This window comes from Ciconia boyciana, chromosome 1 (genome assembly GCF_034638445.1).
Source record: "Ciconia boyciana chromosome 1, ASM3463844v1, whole genome shotgun sequence".
NCBI classification, from domain to species: Eukaryota; Metazoa; Chordata; class Aves; order Ciconiiformes; family Ciconiidae; genus Ciconia; species Ciconia boyciana.
In genome coordinates this window covers 25936453-25956997 of record NC_132934.1, presented here as the reverse complement: position 1 = coordinate 25956997, position 20545 = coordinate 25936453, and the positions used below count along the sequence as shown (strand labels likewise).

At 37.1% G+C, this 20545-nt stretch overlaps 1 protein-coding gene across 8 annotated transcripts in view; it reads right to left on the bottom strand.

Annotated features, from left to right (window-relative positions):
* CADPS2 (calcium dependent secretion activator 2) overlaps positions 1–20545 on the bottom strand; it is a 318768-nt gene that overhangs the window by 45035 nt on the left and 253188 nt on the right. For 4 of the 8 annotated variants that reach the window (XM_072870283.1, XM_072870362.1, XM_072870441.1 and 1 more), the window contains 5 exons: positions 20149–20157; positions 17925–18081; positions 8769–8910; positions 8520–8639; positions 247–402 (listed from right to left, as the gene is read on the bottom strand). In XM_072870283.1, the coding sequence (XP_072726384.1) occupies positions 247–402; positions 8520–8639; positions 8769–8910; positions 17925–18081; positions 20149–20157 (584 nt within the window). The remainder of the gene's footprint in view (positions 1–246; positions 403–8519; positions 8640–8768; positions 8911–17924; positions 18082–20148; positions 20158–20545) is intronic. The other 4 variants (XM_072870608.1, XM_072870525.1, XM_072870687.1 and 1 more) reach the window with 2 other exon arrangements.

Genomic DNA, 20545 nt, shown 5'->3' with positions numbered 1-20545 from the left:
TTTGTTTTATTCACTTCCCAGGGTCTATTCACAACGTATGTAGAAATTCTCCTTGGTATTTCCCAGATGTTGCTAAATTGCTGACTGCCAGATGCTGGGAAATACACACAAGTCATGATCTCTTTACAGTTTCCCTGATTCCCATGACAGGATTTTGGTAGAGATGTACCTCTGAGAGCCAGTATGGCTGTTTCTATGTTAATTTTCAAATCTCTCCCAATTTTTGATTGATCATTTCAACTGTACCTTTTAACGCAGGCTTCTATCATGTCAGTGGCCATGAGTTTAAGTCTCTGCTCTAAATGGTGGGCAAATTCTGGTTCTGGCCAGTGAAGATCAAAAACAAACATCTGCAGAGCATCCAGTTTCCAGAAAAGATCTTCTGATGTAGCTGAGCCATTGCTATAAGAAACAAAACAAAACACAGTCCCCAAGAAACAGAAGATAAATGTATGGATGTCTATCCCAGTTGCCACAGAATTATCTAAGGTAATAAGATCTCCTTATCACACCATCTTCCTCCTTCACTTCACTGTACCTCATAGCACAGTTGCTCTTATTCCAAGAATGTGAAAATGGTCATGGAAAATTTAAAATAGTTCCCATTAGGGTGAAAAAGTAAAGTTTTCTCATGTTAGCTGAGAAATATGACAGACTAGGGAGGTAGATGGGATGATGGGGAACATGGAAAATGAAGTAGCTCAGATTTCAGATCAAGACAGGAAAAATAAAGGGTAGAGGAGTTATTAATTAGTAAGGACCTTTTCAAAACAGTGAAGACTTTGCACATGTTTTCTTGCCTTCGTAACCCTGGTAGATAAGCCTACTAAAGAAATGAGGATGCTAGTAGTAATATTGTAAAAGAGATACCCAGACAAATAGTCCCTTGATAAATGCTCATTAATTCTAACTGAGAGAATAACATCAGATCCTGGTGGAAAAAAGAGAACAGAAACTATTTAAAGAAATTTATGCACAAACAAAACAGGGGATTAATATGGCTCTATGTCATCTCAGACTGTTCATGTAGTTTTAAAGCTCTTCTTTCACCCTGAACCAATTGCTAAATTTAAAAACATTTGCTTGTGATAAGATACAACAATTTAAGGCTAATCTTAGCAGTAAGTACAGTTACACTTCCGCTGTCATCGTGGATTAATTACATTTTCATGATGTGTTGTATTGCAATGCCTGGGTTATTGTTTAAGGACAGTTATACTATGCAGCATGGTATTCCAGGATGTTAGTGACACAAGCAACCAAAACTCAGCTTCACAGTCCCAGTTCATATCCAAATAGTTTAAATAAGTCACTATTGCCATTTTCTTTCTTCTGCCTCATGACAAAAGAACATAATTATCGAAGTGTTAAGGGATCCCAGCTCTCATGAAAGGAGTCAGTGAGTGCTGAGTGTGCTCAGAACAGAGCAGGGTCAGATTAAGAAACAAACAAAAAAAATAGAAAGGACTTCTAATATCTGACCACCTAATGCACCCCTCAGACTGTAGCACCAACACCAGTTCACACCAGGTTAGCCGAGACAGAGGGCAGTGAAGTGAAGCAAAGCCCAGCACGTGCTCAGGGCTCTGCAGAGGCAGCAGGGATGCAGCAGGAGCGCTGCTTCAGTCTCACAGCACCCCGACATTTCCAGACCCACCCAACTGCCCCCTTGCCCTTCTGCCTTGGTGCTACCACGACTTCAGAGCCATCGCTGGCTTCTGCAGTGCCGTCTCTGTGCCAAAAGGGGCTGCCGGGCCAGGCGAGGGGGCAGCCGGCAAGGGCTGGGCAGTGGGTGACAAGCTGGGAGCAGTGGAGCCTGCCTAAGGAAAAGGCTGGCTCTGAGTGACCAACCCTGACCTTGGCTTTGGTTTGAAATGGCCCACGCTTTGATGTCTTCACTATGCATAGAAGGATATCCCACAGTTTCAGACAGGCCTTTTTGATATCATGCATATTTTCCCCACTTATTTTAAACAGTAATTGTTAATTTTACACTGTATTGTGCTCCTGAAAGAAAACAGCAGAAACAGGAAAAAGGCCCATGGGACTGCTAAGATTACAACTTGCATAGGGACGTTACCTGTTAAGGTTGGACCTGAATAGGGAGCACTTTTATACAGTGCTAAGTTTAATTAAGAAATAGAAATAACAAACCACCAACACTCCTTAGAAAGTTCATAATCCTGTTGGATTGTTTCTTAAGTTATATGATAATCTAATATTGAAGATTTCATTACATCTCCTGTGTATGCTGGCAGTGAATGAAGTTGTAGATGCTACGTTATACACAGCATTTGATTCAAAAGTGACCTAATCAATTTTTGAGATGACTGGGGTAAAAGGAGACGACAAATTATACAGGGACAGAAATGGGGACAATCTCAGTATATATATTACAGTTGATAAGAACACATATTTTCTAGAAAACAAAACATACTTTCTCAAGAAACAGAACTACCATTTTTCATCATCAGATCATACAATTTAACCATATTTTATTCTTCCATAGTTTTTTCTTTTTTGCCTAGTGGAATTCCAAATGAAATTCTTTAGGACTCAGGAGGACTAATGTGCTCTCAATAACATCGATGTATTCTTATGCACGTTCACTCCCTGGTAGCCACTTAATTTGGTTGCATTATACTACCAAATAAAGTTTCACAATTATAATAAATGTAATGATAGACACAGGTTCATGAAACACTAATTCATTCTGTGAGAAACACTAATTCTTTCATTCTCTTTTCATATAATTTTGAGGTCCCATTCTTCAATTTTTTATTCAGCATTGTCCAATGACATTTGAATTTGACTAACATATTATACTAATAAGATGGGGAAGGAAAATAAGTGGTACAACAGCAACCATTTTTTCCTAGTTCACACATGCAGACACAAACATCTAATTTGTTTGTGTTAAATGCTGCAGAAGACTGTGATTTCAATCAACTTGTTACTGCTATTTGTACCAGATACTTGTTTTATTTGGATTTTAGGATTTTTCCTGGCCCTTATTCAGTAAAAGCATTAGAAATGGTATTAATTGTCAGCACATAACCCAGTATCCTGAAGTGGTTGTACAGTCTATATATTTGCTTTCCCTACTAGGAGTTGGTCATGTCACTTCAGTGTTTAATACTCCATAAACTGTAACACGAAGAAGAGCCAAACTCAGTTTTTACCTCCTCCTGGCAGCAGGAGGAAGTCCTGCATTTGAATAATAATTGCAGAATCATTTTTTTGTGAAGGGACAGGTCATGTTCTTGGCTATTGAACAGTTTTTATTTGAACATGTATGGTAAAGCTACTTCAATTTCATGAATGGAATAATATTGCTCTACCAGGAAATTGAACTGGTACTCTTTTTTAAAAAACTGTATTCAATATAGATATCTATATTTTTTAAATTAAGCACAAACTCCCCTGTTTTGCTGGACAAAACTTAAGCTTTCAGCACTAGTTCTTTGTGCAAAAGGTACTATCTAGTTGTCCACTCTTTTTAATCAGGTCCTGGCAGTTTAGGGTTTCCTTCCAAGAGAAGGTTTCCAATGATTAAAAGAGGCAAATATTATGCTCATCCTAATTTTTTTTTAACGGCAATTTAACTTTGTATTTGGTCACACTTTGACTGGGAGATTGGACCAGATATATCCAGATGTCCATTTTAACTTAAATTATTTTATGGCTTTATGCCTTGCATCATACTGAACACAGCAAAAAAAGGTCGAAGATATAAAGTTTCTCCAAGACCCAGCAGAATATTAAACTTAGGAGCTGTATACAGTCTCCTAAGCAATTCACTTATCCACTGACAGCTGAGTGAGGCAGCTTCCCACTAGGCTTGCCAGCTACCTAAGCAGTAGCAATTAGTCAAACAGTCCACTAATAAAGCACACTGGCTGCAAGATCAGCACACACATGACTCCAGAGTAGACACAGAATAAGTAATTTCTTGACTAGATGTCAAACTCCACAGGGTAGCTTGAGATATGAAAATGTAGGAGAAATGTTAAATATCTAAGGACATTCTCAATCAACCGCAAGATTTAAAATCAGCTGGCTTCTGTTCTTGTAGAATTTACCAAGGGCAATGATGGTGATTTTATAAATTACTGCAATTATCTTTTTTAAAGGTTATTACTGAGTTACTACCCATTAGCGTCTTGTGGGGACTGTTTACAAAACGGGGCACCAACTCCATGTCCTTTGTGAGCCCCCAGCTTGTGAGCTCCAGCTCTACTTCCTTTATGCTACCTCAAGATGTATATTCAGGGCTCAGAAAGTCAACTGAGAATTTCTTCAACAGAAAAGGATTTTCAGTAGTTATAGAGTCAACGGCGCTTTCCCCATCTCTCTATTTTCCATGAGCAGATGAGGGGGAAGGATGGAGCAGAACTTTGGCATAGCAAGTAACTGCTTGTGTACAGTCCCTCAAAGATATTAGGGACAGAGTTACCTCACGGTTCCTCCTACTTAGTTCAAGAGTGAGGCAACCTGAGGATCAAGCAACCAAAACATGTTTCTTGATTCTTCTTTCTTCCTGCATGTTAGGATTTTTGGAAGAAAAGCAATTTGGCCCACAATATACGTTCGTCTTCCAGAATGCTCAGTAGGAACTAGCTATATTCAAAAAACCTCCTTATTCTACAGAAAGTAGACCAGCTAAATTTCACTATTCCATCAGTCCTATGGCTATACTTTTAAAGACCCATCCTTAAAAACACAAAGCATGGCCTCCTTCCATTTTACTGCAGGCAAGCGCTACTGCAGGAACATATGTGGCACTACAGATGCAATCCCTCAAAACAGCACTGAAAGGTGGCCTCCTGACTTATTCAGCATGCACGAACACACAGAGACGTCCATCATGGGAGCTCTGACACATTCAGACCAGATCCCTTCATGTCACAACCAGAGCACTGCGACTGCTCCAGCCAGTCCCTCTTGTCACTCATTACAGCTGAGTCATAGCAGAAAGAATATAGCTGACATATTTCCTTTGATGTTGCCTGTTCTGGCTGGAAGACAAGACAGGAGCATCCTCCTGCAAGCATGTATCTTATTCCATGTTTCCCCAGACTTGATTTTTGCTCAACTTGATGTTCTAGGCTGGCACTAGATAGCAACAGACAACCTCAGGTCTGTATCTACAATATTTTTGGTCAGTGAATCTATCTCATGTCTGCACTGAAAATAATAATATATAAATGAAACCATAAACAATCGAAATAACCCACAAGTCTAACTTAAAAGCCAGGTCCAAAAGAGGCATAGAAATTAAATTTAAAATATTAAATGGAACAAAAATGCAATTTAAAGTAGTACATTTGAATTAAGGAATAAGTAATGAAAAAAACCCCTCATTATGGCTGATTAGAAGCTTTTACAGAATATTCAAACTTTTTTGCTCTTTCAGGATGTTGTCTTCAGCCAAATGGAACAGTAATTCACAGTGCTCTGCACGTCTAGCCAAGATGTCCTCTGAGTTGTCCTCTCCTGAGACCAATCAAGAAAAATAGACTACCACTCATAATACTTTCCCATTTTTGTATCTCCCTTTCCAATGCCCAATAATAAAAGGTTAAGCCAAACCAACTGAAAATGAGGTAATGATCTTCCTAAGTGCTGTTATAAGCAGCATACATTTACTGCTCCAAAACATGTGACCAAGCAAAAAAAAATTGCAACAGTTAATTAAAAAATACAAACAATCTTCTCTAGTAATGTTTGAAAGAATTTCAGCACCTTTTAAGTGAAAGAGAGGAAAATCTGTTTTCATCAATAAAGCACACAAAGAAATGCCTAACTGTGAATGCCTCTTTGTCTTCAGCAAAAGTTCTTAGGTAGGCATGTAACAGCTCTGTTGAATATGAATGGACTTAAACATGAACATAAGACCATGAACATGAACATTAGTAAAGTTTGGAGAATATGAAATCTTCCTATTGCAGCCAAAATAAACACAGGACTTGGCATTCTCAGTAAACATTTAACTGTATCTCAGCTCACAGACTATTTTCTGTCATTCTTTCTGCCTGTAGATTCTTCATTGTGTAATTCAAATTGCTAATGATCAAATGGCCAAAATCATCACTTTCAAAGAGAAAGAGAGAAGTCCAGCAAAACTTAGTAACAAATGTAGTCATCTTCTTGCCAAAGCATCAGCTGTGTGGCCGGGAGGAGGGAGCACAGTGGATTGGGAGAGAAAGACTTGGGGGAGTCAGAGGGGAGAAGGAGCCACCTGCGATGTCTGATCAAGTGGGGTCTGGGCTCCTGAATTTAGGTGCCTCCACTGACTCTATGTACAATACAATATGCCACTCTAGTCCATTTAAGGTGGGTGTTCATCACATCGAAATGGAAAATCGACAGGAAACACTGCGTTTTGCTTAACAGGTATTGGAGCCTAGGTATTTGGTTACTCCCCAGTGGAGAATTTAACTAGAAAAAGGAGGCTTTGTTCTTCCTGAAAAGGATGGGATGGGAGCAGTGCGGGAAATAAAACCCTCCTTCTTTCTTTCATGTAATAGTCAAAGTAAATCACTTCCTCTGCCAGAAGCTGAGATACCGTAACCAGCAGGAAAGAGGAAACTCATTAGCGTGGGAGGAGGAATAACTGGCTTGCATTGCCTTCACTTTTATTTTTTGATCCAAATGCAACACATGGCCATTCTGAGAAGTTACTTGGCTCTTCAGTAGGTAGGCTGATTCTTAAAATACTACCTGAATTCCACAGTATTACAAAGGTAACTTAATACTACCTGCAATTTTGAATGTTAATTTATACACATTTCATAAAATACAACTTGAAAGCTCTACGTTTGGGGAAAAAGAACATGAAGAGGTGCCTACAACAGAGCCAGCACCTTGGCAGACCTCTTCTCGAATGCTGTTCAGGGTGGCTGAAAGGGGATGATGGCCTTACAGAGGCCACACCGTGGTGGGGACACTGCTTGTCCCCACTTGAGAAGCAGCAGAGAGACAGCTACTGCTGGCAAGTGCTTACAGCACACGTCAACCTCAGTGTTCAGTGAACGCTTTGAAAACCTCACTGATTAGTTTAGGATGTTATGCATACTTTGCCATACACACCATGAACCTTAATACCAGAAAATGTGCAAGGGGGATCATGCGATGGCTGAATTCCACTATACTCACACATTTTTTGACAATATGGTCTAGGAATTTATTGCTACACCAAAACTTTCATTTAGGAGAGATCTACCACTATAATCCTCCAACCAGAATCCATATTTATTATATATTAATTTTAAACCCAACATTCAAAATACATGAATTTTAATTCGTACAAGTTATTTTTACTGCATGGGGATGCTAGAATACAGACTGTAAGAAGGCCACATCTAAGTTTACAACAACTCTTAACTCTGAAAGCTATTCTTTAAATAAAAAGTAACCCTTGAAAGGATGGGAATAACAGAAAGGAATTGCGTAGCAGAAGACCAATTAGTTTGTATTCAAAGCTGAAATGACTTGCATAAGAACATCAGGCGAAACCTAGCATTATTATAGTAAACACAAAAGGTACCAAAGCCAAGGATTAAGAGGAATTTTGTCAACTTTTAGGGGAATTAGCAGCAGAACAACAAACATAATAATAGACAAGTGCCAGAAGTCTGGCAGAGCACAAACTATCAACTCTTGCAGTAACGGATCTAAGTCCTTGTTAGGAGTGTTTAACTCTGTCATAAAACTTGAGAAGGCAATACTTGGCTTGAAATCATATTATCAAGCTTTGTGTCTTGAACATATGTTTTTTGAAGTCTTTCACATTCATCCTTTCCTAATACAACTTTAGCTAAAATAAGGTTCTTCTTGAGACTTTCTCTAATGTATATGAATGTGTCCTCACACAGAAATCTGGCCTGTAACTATGGGAATATTCCCCCAGAACAGGGCATGTCTGCTCTATTTTTTTTTTTTTTTTTTTTTAAGAAAAGAGCACTGAAGTGTTGGGGAGAAATCAAAAAGAAATATATATTTTTTCAAACAGACGAAGAAATGGATGTACTTCTATTCTGGGTACTTATTAACCTTTTACTGTTTCCCTGTAACATGGATATTTAATCTAATGACAGTATTTGCAACCAATGATTTTCAGAACCAGTATCTATATACAACGAGTTAATCAAACCCATGCAAAAACATGATGGGCTGCCTCACTTTACAAAACCACGATCTAAAATCAATTATCCAAAAGGTTCCCCACTTCTTATTAATTCAGAAGAATCATTAGGTTGTTTAGGGTATTAAACACCATTCATACTATGACAGACCTTGCCAAGTTGATTTTGTAAGTTATCAGGTTTAAGACTGCTACATTTTAATGCACTGGAAAGCGCAACTCACTAACAGTCCATGCTTGGCTCACTCCCAAGAAACAATAATTTCCAAGTAAGAGATCATAAACACCATGCAATCCAAATACAGCTGCACAGAACACTAGCAAGGCCATGCAGAGCTGACATACAGTCAGAAGGTTATTGAAGAATACACACGTGGAGTCATACAAAGAAGTCATCCAGGTTGGTGTAGTAAAGCTAGGTATTTGTGGAAGATTAAGAGGCAAACTTGGAACTTTTGGAAGAGCTACATTAGGAAGACTGTTGGTGATGCTCCTGTGAAGAAATAAACAATGTAGGAATACAATAAAAAATAGAATATTTAGAGGACAACGAGGGAGAACACCTGATTAGACAGAAAGCTATAGGCAGGTGCTTTGTTCAGATCTTGTAGAAAGCACTTACTTGACAGGTTGCCATGACTCTTGTTCAAGACCTCTGTGAATGGACTGGGCAATTGATGATTCCATGAGATCGATGTAGCGGATGACCATGGGAACAAAAATTTCTTGCAAGTGCTTGTGAAACTTTCCATTGCACAAAAATGCTTTAAAAACAAACAAAACACAAATAAAAAATGTCAGGCCTTTCCCTATTTTATTTTGCTATAGGAAAAAGTATCTCTTAAAATGTTTTAGTACACAAAAGCATTTTAAGAACAAGATCCAGCTTGTGTAGGAAATACAGTTCATAAAAGATAAATGAAGTGCTCCATGAGGACACTGCAGTGCATTTTAAACTGTCACTGTTACGAAAACTAGGCACATACTGAAGTTCTTGTTAAACCAGAACACTTTTGTATCTTCTTAAAATTAATAATATACTTTGCTGAATCTAAGCCTTAGCAATTTTGTTCAGTACTTAGACACCAAGACAGAACAAAAAACCCAAACCAAACAAAAGTATTTGAATGTCATTCAATTATTTTTATTCTCCTTATGCTAAGAAGAGCAAAGGTTACTGTAAAACATTCCAGCCTCACTAGGCTATGTGCAAAAACATAGAGGTATACAGCATTTCCTCTAGAATGCTTAATGGAAAAAGCCATATGATGTGACATATGAGTGTTTGGGAGAATAAGAACAGTTTACCCATCTGCTCTGCGTCCTCGGGAGCTGGCAAAGTTCTGAATCACTGCCTATAGCTACCCAGGACATTCAATGAGCTCTTGAATAGAAAATAGGTCTCGGTACGCCTATGCATGTCCATACATAAAAATCTCGAAGGCCAGAGCTCGCCACCAGAATCCTGGCTTGTCCCATCCTGACATGTGTACAAACCTCACCAAGACCCCCACAAACAGAAGTACCTCCCAGCCAGTCTGTGTTCATGTGAAACTCAGCCCCAGCAGCCACACTTGCCTCTCCTCTGCCCTCTCAACTGTCTTGCAAAATTTTAAAGGATGCTAACTCTACACTCCCCTTCTGGAAGTTTGCTAATTCTCTGGTGTGATTATCTCCAACTTTACAGTAATTGTAGTTTTATAACTATTTAAAGGAAGTCCTGAAAACTAGTTGCCTAAAGTGCTTAGGAAAGCTGACAATATGTAACATGCCTAGAGGTGTTCTCTTGCTTTTTGAAAGAAATGGAGTTGACTGGTGAGCATACTATAAGCATGAAACATATTACTCAAGAAAAGTAAAGTAGCTATAAGCAGTAGAAAATTATCTGCTTCACAGATGGGATTTGCTGCATGAAAAACTATACAATATCCAAATTAAGATGCTTAAAACCTGAAAATTAGTTTGCCATCACCACTGCTTGTCCCTGTACTCCCTGAAATGTTCTCTTAGCAAATCCCAACTGTTAGCACACTAATGTCCTGTCCCACCAAGGGAGTATATCAGTTTCATGTTTTGAATGTGTCTGTGTTCACCCATTAATCCAGCACTATTATTAGGACTATAAGAATATTCCCATGTGTACATGGAAATCATACAGGCAAGCTGAGCCATAGAGACAAATTTGCATGATCTTGGTAGCCCTCCTTTTCTCCCACCTATATTCTCTTGTTTTAAATTCTCTTGTAGCTTTCTCCTCCCACCTATTCCTGCATCCAGGCTTCTCATTTGATTTGGATGGGTACCACAACCGTGATTTGAGGAGGCTTCCTCATCTTCCTAAGAAGAAAAGGCTGGATCATGAGGCTCAAAACCCTGGAAACCATCTCATACAATTACAATCCCTCTTGTTCCACTAGTGGTAGAACTCCATGTATAACATATAAAAATAATTTCTGTAACTTCCAGAAACTCCTTTGCCTTCCATTCCTGAATGATGTGCGCCCCAAACTGAACCTGGGAGAGATGGTGACTATGGGGAAAATGTGTCATCAAGTTTCAGTTCCCTATTGCTACTTGTATTTCAAGGAAGTGCCTTTGTTGCTGAATATCTGGACACTAATTTTTTTTTTTCTTGAATACAATGATCTGAAAGCAAGAACTATGTTCTTGAAAACATCCTTGTAGAGTAATGGTAAATTATGTATCAATCGCTTTTACCTAAGGAGACAATACCAATGCGATCAGCTCTCTCTGGTTTTGTTCACCTGCCTCTTTCTTGCTAAGAATTTTGAAACTTTCAGTTAATTTCAACCATGTTACACACAGGGGTGGAGAGATCAAATATATGAAGTCTCACGAAAACAGGCAGCTAGGTAGCAGGCAGAGATTATTAGGGTTTCCACTGAGAAAAAGGCAGCGGCATAGGCTCATCTCTTATTAAACACTTGAGAATCCACCCTTGAGAGCACCTATGAGTCCATTACAAACATGCTCCATTATTTACACTGCTGATAGAACTACTTGTTAACTAGCTAGTTCTGGCATAATTATTCATATATCAAGCACTCAAAACAGTGTTATTTTTCCTTATATTTATATATCTTAAAACTGCAGCATCTGTGATCAGCAATAACAACAACAGAGAAGGATTTGGATATTAACACAAAGGTGTGGAAGCTTGCCCACACACCGTGTGTTTCACCGTAAACAGCTGATGAACATTGCCTTTGAGAAACAAAAGGTGGCAGGTATCAAGCTACATATTAGGCTGATTTTTCAAGGCAACTTTGAGCTTAAAAACAACAACAAGAATACAACTGTGTCAATTATGCCAATTTTGCTGCTTTATAGTGAATCAGTGCAGGACTGGCATTAAACAGGCAATCACAGTTACTTGAAGGGATGAGCTTGTAGTTTACTACGTTCTGAGCATACCACAGAAATGCTCTGCTACAAGCCCTACTCTGGGAATTACAGTAATAAAGCCTCATGGGCAGGAGGGCGACTCTTGTTATTCTGAAGTCAGAACGAAATTTAAAGAAGTCACAGGCAATAAAAGCTGTTCAACTTAAAAAGCTGAATCATTTTCCTGACATGCTGACAGCAGCCTTTGCAGGGAAGTGAAACTTTCCAAAATGATGCCAAGACTCTTAATCTGACTGCACCTCCACAGAGACCCCTCTGTATGTGAGCACACACCAGAGCGCTGTCTCGGATCAACAACTCGGTGAGCATTCTGTTTTCCCAGGGCTGAGGACATGGCAGCTCTGATTTACCCATCTGGAGGTCTCCATCAAGGATTACTGCAGGGCAGGGAAAGAACTGAGAGTGCAGGGGTAAGTGATATAGCTGAGTATTATCAGCAGACTCACGGCACTCTACCCTATGATTAGAATTTATCTTGCCAAAAGGTACCACCTGTGCATCAAAGCAGATGGGAAACAAAGAGATCCTTGAGGAAACGCCACACTTCAAATCCCTCAACTACCACTTGTCTTCAAAGCTATGTAGCTTAATTCTCTATTGTCTTGTCAATATAGACACCCCACACCCTCTTCATATGAGCCATCTCATATTCACACAAACAACAACAAAATGAAAGCCTATGCCAGGGCAAACTAATGCATATACAATACTAATGGAAAACAGATTGCAGGAACAGAAAGAGATCTCCAAATGAAAAATTCTTGAAATACTGAAGTTGAAGATGAAAGTTATTCAACTTTTACATATTAGGTAGCTGAAACTTATTAAAATATGACAAGAAAAGACAAAAGATGAAAGGTACAGTCTAATAACACAGCACTGGAATGAGGTTTCTCCTCTAATAGTAGGCAAAGAATCTACCGTGCTTGTGTACATCAAAAGCTGTGGGGCTTGCTTTGCTTATACTTATATAGACAAAGTTTAGGAGTTTTCCTGGAGTCAGCATGTTAAGCTGTCCTCAAGAGCTTCTGCAGAATCAAAGGAAAGGGAGAATGACACAGGTTAACACAAGTCTCTTCCACTGACAAAATTAGCACTTTGGCAGACAGTCTATAATTATCCTGCTCTCCATAGGATTCTCGGGAAGGCACCACTTGGATTTCCTGGCGTATTTTTAAATCCAAAATAAAACCAGTAAATTTCAAGAAGGAAATTTCCTTGGGCCTCCATATTCTATTCGTAGCAGTTGAAAATAATCCAATAATCTGAAAAAAAAAAGCTTCTATGTCCATTAATTTCCTGTTTATATTACATTCTGCCTCCACAGAGCATTTATTAATCAGTTACTCAAACTGTGGTGAAAATTGCAAGTGTCTCAGCTTATATACAAATTGTTGTATATTTTTACATACAAGACATACTTTAAAAGTGAATTTTAGAAATGCACTATAAGCAAGCAAGCTGAAAATTTATTTAAGAAGTAAAAATTTCCCTCCCTGTCAGAACTTTGGCAATGAAACTGCAAAGAACTTCATCTTTACAAGACAGACTGACACAAAGAGCTTATTGCACAATTTTCTTGTGCCTAAAATGCCCATTCAGTCAAAAAGGTTATTGGATATTCTCGTAAGCAATTATGCAGCTTGAGTTAGCTGTCAGTATCAGTAACCAAAACACGTAGCTCTAAACTGAAGGCAGGTTATTATTTCAAAGCAGCTCCTAATAGGAGCAAAAATCGTAAGTCCCTGATCTAAGAAAAGATTCCCACTACAATTAGTAAGAAGTGTAAGGTTTGATGAAAGGTATCTTTATGTGTGGCTATAAACTTTGCCCTGATTCCTTTAAATCCGAATTGTTTTCTATCTCCACCCTGCAGTTTAAGATGGGGGCTATGATGTTATAAATAAATTCTAGTACAAAAGTGGTACACAGCCTGTAACAAAGCAGGAATGTGATGCTGTCTTTGGTGGTGTTTGCTGCTCCGCTACTACCAGCAACAGCAATACTGGAAAAACCATATCAGAGAATTCCTGTTTGAAATCAATAGCCATGATAACGGCAATGGCTTTCAAGAGGCTAACACTCAACATGCTGGTTTTTCTAAATCAGCTTCATCAGACTGTCTACAGGTGTACCATGGCTGAGTTAGAGCAGGTGCACGGACATTTCACTGAGTAATACTTGATGGAAAATGAAGATTATTAGTTAACTTTATAATACTCCTAGTTTTGACTGATTCGTGCCAATGTAGTAATGCAATAATGCTGAGCAACAGCACAGTACCTAGTGTGAGCAAGTGACACTTGGAAAGAAAACTTGGCAAGGAAAGGAGCAGAATATTGAATATACAATTGAAAAACCTCTAAAATAAGCCAAATATATGGACACTTCAAGTAACTAGGCACATGCCACTAAAAGATATCTCTGACACAGTCTTAAATGAAGAGGAATTAATACAGATCTGTCTTGAGGCACTAAAAAACTGATTAATCTGAATAATTAAACAACTACAGAAAGTAAATTGCCCTCTAGAGCAGGCCCCTTCATAACATAATTTATAGGCTCTGTGGACAAAAAGTAATGTCGTCATTACAGAAAATAAGATACAATCCTGGGACAACCATGTCCTTCTTCCCTCCACGAATACCTAATTCTGGAAAAATTAATTTCACTCTCATAGAGAGATATTTGGTACTGTTATCTCTGTAAAATCTGCAAAGCTCTACACAGTCAGGCATAATTGTACATGAACAATAGAAACTTTGGAGATCATTAAAATGTATACTATAAAAGGAGCTACAATATTTTTTCAAACCTTTACATTTTGAAAAATCGCAACAAATTTAGCTATAATCTATTACTCATCTCCACAGTAAATGTCATTTTTAAAATCACTTTTTGTTATTTGTTAGCTCTTGTCAGAAAAGCTGAAATATTTTCTAGGATAGAAAGGTCATACTCCTCCATCCATTTTTTTTAAGTAGTTCTTCAGTTAGACTTAACAGGAAAGCAATCACTGGTGAACTCACTGATGAACTCTTAATTGTTATGGAGTCAGGTCAGAAAAAATTTGAGAAGCTTAAAGTGACTCAAAATGGAGTCCTTCATAATACAAATGTGAAGCTTCAGTCAGAACTCCCCCTTCCTCCCCCCTTTTTCTTCATGAAAAGTTATACGCTGTATTGGAAAATGCTTTTTTTTTCTCATTGTTAAATGAATATTGTCTTTGAAGTATTTGACTTGAATCTTGTACAATGTTTTGTACGCTATGTAAAATAACACATTTGATATTATTTGAATAGCAAAGACTATGCATTTTCATTATCTCATTGTCTTTCTAATACTATATTTTAGTGACATAGTTATAAAAATAGTATTACATGTAAGTTTTCTTTAATGTTGTAAATGTTAGATTGTTTCTTTATTGTTAGGATTTCACTCATGTCAGGTTTACATGAAAACTGACTCCTGCATCAAAGACTTAGAGCTCATTTAAAGCTCTTGAGATAGAATAACACGCAGGTGTCAGTCCTCCAAATTTCACTGAAGATTAACCTAATATGCAATATGGTGACCTAACAGTTCTTCATTTGAAAGAAATCTGAAAAGTAATCTCTGATATAGCCAGAGAGTGAGAATAACCCAGTGGGATTTCCACCTCTTCATTTCCTAATGAGTTTTTTGATAATGAGAGGTGACTTTGCCAGTCACTGTGGGCTCTATTATGGCTAATTTACTCCACTTCACTCTCCTTGTTAATTATTAACACTAGCCTTTTTATCCTCATGAGACCACATTCCAGTTTTTCCCTTTTTAGATTTTTTTTCTAAATCTATCTTTATGAAGGTGATAGTTTTCAGGAAAAGGTTTTCACTTAGGGTAAAGCCAGAATTATTTATTTCATTTTGGAAGACTGTAAATTTGATTATATAAGCATGGTGAGCTCTTTCTAATGGCTTTAATGCACTTGCAAGGTGAAAAAGCTGTTAATTAAAGAATAAGCACTGAGGTATGTTCCACTTGGGAATCAGTTCTTGGTAGAATGGTCACTTGCCACTTGCTAACATATCCACCGATTAAAAGGTGACTAATTTCCACGGTTGCTTTCCAATAGTTCTGGGAAAAAAAAGTGTATAATTTTCCAGATGGCTTTCACTTGCCAGAAACTGTCATTTACTATATCTATTACCATTAGGGAATTACTGAAATTGGTATACAGGTATGACATTTCATACAGCAGTTGTTTTGTATCCTTCAGTTAAGGTTTTACAATCCTTCTAATAATTGCTTTGACATGAAAGTTTTCATAAAATGTCTTTCCTTTTCCTAACATAAAATGTTTTAATCATTTAGCATTATTATCCATTTAATCTTTTAAGGAAGGAAAAATCAGTAGCCTACCAGCAACCTCTTTGCATGTGAGGACAACCCTTGTTTCTATCACTTCTCTCAGGTTGGAACCAAAGCGCAAAGGAACACAAACGACACAATAACATAGTTAAAACTGATGCCACAAATCCTTCTTGTGAAACTACTGTAAAATACTTCCACGACTTTCAGAAACCAAATAATGTTTTAAGTGCACATAACACCAAAACTAGAGACGTGTTTCCTAAACTGAAAATGTAAGATGGTAGGAAAGACACCTGAATACAGGCTTCAGATTTTTAATCTGGATTTTAGATGATCAGACACCCACTTCAAGTAATCCAGAACCCACCTTGCAGGAGTCTAACTCTTATGAGATCTGCCCCAAGATCAAACAATTCCTACACCCTTCTGAGCAGCCTTCTAAATCAAGCTTAAATTACCATCAGCATGGCAATTTTAATACGTTTCTGTAGTTGCACTTTGTCCAACAAGGGATCCAGACGAAACATTCACAAATATCTTAAAAATAAACTAAGGGAAACAAGAACAAATACATTTTCTTTCACTAGGATAACATGTGAAAAAAGAAATCATCAGGAATATCGCATTTCATGTATTGTTAAATGTCAGAGTATGGAAACAGTTCACGAAAAGAGACCTCTAAGAGTGGCTGTTAATGTTCTTCCACTCTGTCCTAGACCACATCCAATGTGGTGCAGTAACAGTGACTTTCAACAATGCTGTTCAAGATTCAGCTTCAGTTTAGTGGCCCTGTCCATTTGCCCCTTTCCTTCCACGAAGTTTGTAATCCATCATGTTACAGTGAATTGTACATTTGCTAGTTGCTCCATTTCATGATATGGTGCTGTGGCCAACAGGTACTATACTGAGACAACCTATATATTTCAATAAACACTTGGCAGCTAAGGTTAACAATAATACAGTGATAAATAATATAGGTTGCAATATATGTAACCTTGGAGAAAAGCTCTTGAATGCTATTTTCCATTCTTTCAAGCAGTTTCCATACACGGAGCTCAAATTCTTAAAAGCTATTGAACTTCCACAGAAATGAAATGAATTTTCCAGGAAGAGTTAAAAATGAGTTTCTTGTATTTGTAATTAAAAAAATCAAATTTTGGAATAACTTGAATCATTGAATAAAAATAGCATTTCTATCTCCAAAATAATTAAAAAAACCAGTGGGTCATTTTCTCATTTTCTAAAAATAGAATATGAGTAAACATATAAAATATAGCACAAATATTTTTTTCTTTATGATGCCTTAAAATGTTAGGAGAAATTACTTGTCTGCAAAATAAGGTGCAATTCAATGTTTTTAAAATAGCATCTAATCAATTTTTTTTTGTTATTTCCTTAATTCCATTATTAAAATCCCTTTCACATAAAACTGGCCTAGGAGATCACTTAACTATTATTTAAAAAAAAAAGAAAATTAGCTCTTCGAAGATGAATAAAAGCAAGATAACACAGCTATTTCAAATTTTGTTCTCCAACTCAAATAATGATACAACAATACACCGAGTGAAAATAACACTCTGATTTATTTTATATATCTCACCCTATTCACACTAAGCCTACAATATCTTTATAGACATAACTAGTCTGAAAGTAGTTTACATGAAGACTTAGAAGGAAGTATTAACTACAATTTTATTTAAGCAGTACAGATTAAACATGAAATACTAAATAAATATTATGCTGCTTGTACATCATTGATTTAAAACTGAGCAATCTGTGATACTGAATGGTTAAAGGATCACCAGAATAAGGACTGAAATGGCACAAGGACAGAGAGAAACTGTTCAGCTTCCAAGAAATGGAGCACCAGGATATATATCATAAACATGGGCACTGCCGCTTTTAATTTGAGAATTATATTAGTTAGAAATACATTTCTAAGGTGTGGGCACATTGAAAAATCTTATGCACACAATAAGTAAAAAACTTAAGATCTTACTGTCGTTTCTGAGAGCATTATTCAGCAGCTGGAAAAGTGGGAAGCTGTCCCAGGAGTCCTGCGGCTGTGCCTCGAGTGCTGAATCCATATCAACAGAATAGAGAGACAAAAACTTCTCTGCATGCTCAGCCAATAATTCTGGCCACCAAGCAAATGCCTGCAAACATAACAAAATACAATTACTAAACACGAGTCATAAAGCAGAGAGATGTGTTGTATCTATGGCAAAATACATTTGGATATGTCACTTCATGTCCTGCCTCATCTGGGGAGGATGAACAGGCCAAGTGAAAAATGTGAAAATATTTTATAAAACCTTGCATCAAAAATGTAAGAAATCAAATAGATTATGCTAGGCAAGATGATATAATCAGAACAAAAATGTAACACAAAAAATCAAAAAAGGAGTATAAATCCCTGCAACTCTTTTTGCCAGAGAGCAAAGAAAAGAGTGAAGGCCTCAGCCTTGAAAAGATACTGTATATGCTTCTTTTTTCTTTCATTCAATTCTAAGGCTGTAAGTAATCAGACTAACTTCTTTTTCAAATAAATTATTGTGAATACATTTTGCACTCATTTGTTAATCAGAAGGGATGGTTTTAGTGTGAAATTTTGTTCCTTGAAGCCTAAGGGTTTTTTTAATAGATACAGAGCACTTTTTAATACCTATTTTTGCCTTAAAGATGTCAGCTTCTCCTGAGGAAGGCATCCAGTTTTCCTTCCACAAATGCTATAAATACATCTTTAGAAATTCACTAATGTCTATATTAATTTTCAATAACTTAACAACATGTTGGAACACATAGTTTTCTTTGGTAAAAATTTAGATTCTTAGGTAATCTTAGCTTAAAAGAAGAGATCTGTGAAAAATAGCGTGTCAGCAAGTAAAGGCAGCTCCACATTATAGAATACTTCACATAGAACTCTTGTACCTTTTCACTGTCACTTAAATCTAGGCTTTGACAGGTCAGTATTGAAGCTGAGTATTGGATCAGAGGGAGCTCTGTGATCCTGGAGTTAAAGATGAAGGTGAAGTGAGCTTATGAAATAGGATGAATATCACATACTGCTGAGAGTGTTTTGCTCAGAGTTCAGGAAAATACCTGACAGTGAGAAATACCTGCACATACTAGGTAAGAAAATGTCTTTGCTTTCAAACTTGTGCCCCCCATTTTGAATATCTTGTTTGGAATATTTTTTAGTTACCAGCAAGGGACATATGTAGCTTGATCTACACAAGTGCTGAGCTCCCACAACTTCAAATAAAGAAGTTAGAAATCCTCACTTGCATTTCTGAAATGCAGGTCCTAGGTAATGTCGAATTATGTACTCAGGCATCAAATAAAAGAAAACTTCTGAAAAGTGGTCTACAATATGTTTTTGCATCCTGGACTTTCTGATGACTGCCTGTAATTCTTTTTGACATGGGGCAAATGGAGAAAAGATGAATTGTCAAGAGGTTTTAAAGAAATGCTGAGCATCCTCTGCTATCACTGAAAAGTACTTTGTGTGTTGCAGTGTCAGGATTGAAGGATGCTGACTGGCACCGTAGTGAAAAGGACAGATGAGGCTTCAAAAATTTTGGCAAGAGTTTGAAATGGAGTCTTCTTCCTCAACCTGGAAGAAGTTTCTCACTAGTAAACCCTGTTTAAATGGGAACTCATTAAAGGAACAGACTCCTTACCCTAGAAAATAAATAAATGCAAAGAAATACAGAAAGAAGAAAAGAAATGTATATAGGCATTGGCAGGTGTCCCTTTTAGGCAAGCAAAACTCTTTTCAGAAAATATTGCCAAAACCAAAACAAACAAAGCAAAACCAAAACCAGAAAACCAGCACATTTTCCTTCCATCTTCTTCCCCTTTGCAAATGACACTTTGAACCCAGACAAATTCTTCTGACCCTCTCAAGAACTACCCATCATTGCTTAGGCAGCAAGGAAGAAGAATAGAAAAACAAATACTACAGCTAAGATAGTTGTTCAGTCATTATGGATAATATGAAAACAGGCTAAAGGCAATTAGCAATTGGTGACACACATTATAAGAGAACAAAAACACTGACCAGATTAAAGGAAGACTGAAGTTCTTAGATTCTAGAAAGACACACAAATGTGGCAATACAACACCAGAAATCAGCAGAACAATTTATGCTACACATTCAATGCACAGTTCCATGCTATAAATGGTGAAAAATAATGCTTAGTTCATCAGGAATCACGTACCTCTCTTCCCTTTGGGAATCCCAGAAATTTGGAAGTGTTATGAATAAAAAAAAACAAAACAAAGCTACTATTAAAAATGTGATATACTATTTTAGACATTACTGATCCTTTTCATCAACTGCACTATCAAACACTGAATATTCACATAACATTATGATGTGAAGTCACCATACTTAATCTTCAGTTTTGAGTAGGGAATGTATAATTTTGTGATCTTGTTCTCAGATATATTTTAATATTGAAATTCTGCATGCTTTATAAATTTCAGTAAAATTGAACGTTTATTACATGAATGAAGGGGAAAATAATCTTTAAATTCTCTTTATTATTTTCAAGTTGTCTTAGATTAGATTGAAAACTTTTGCTGAATTGATTTTTCTGAAGGCATATGCAATAT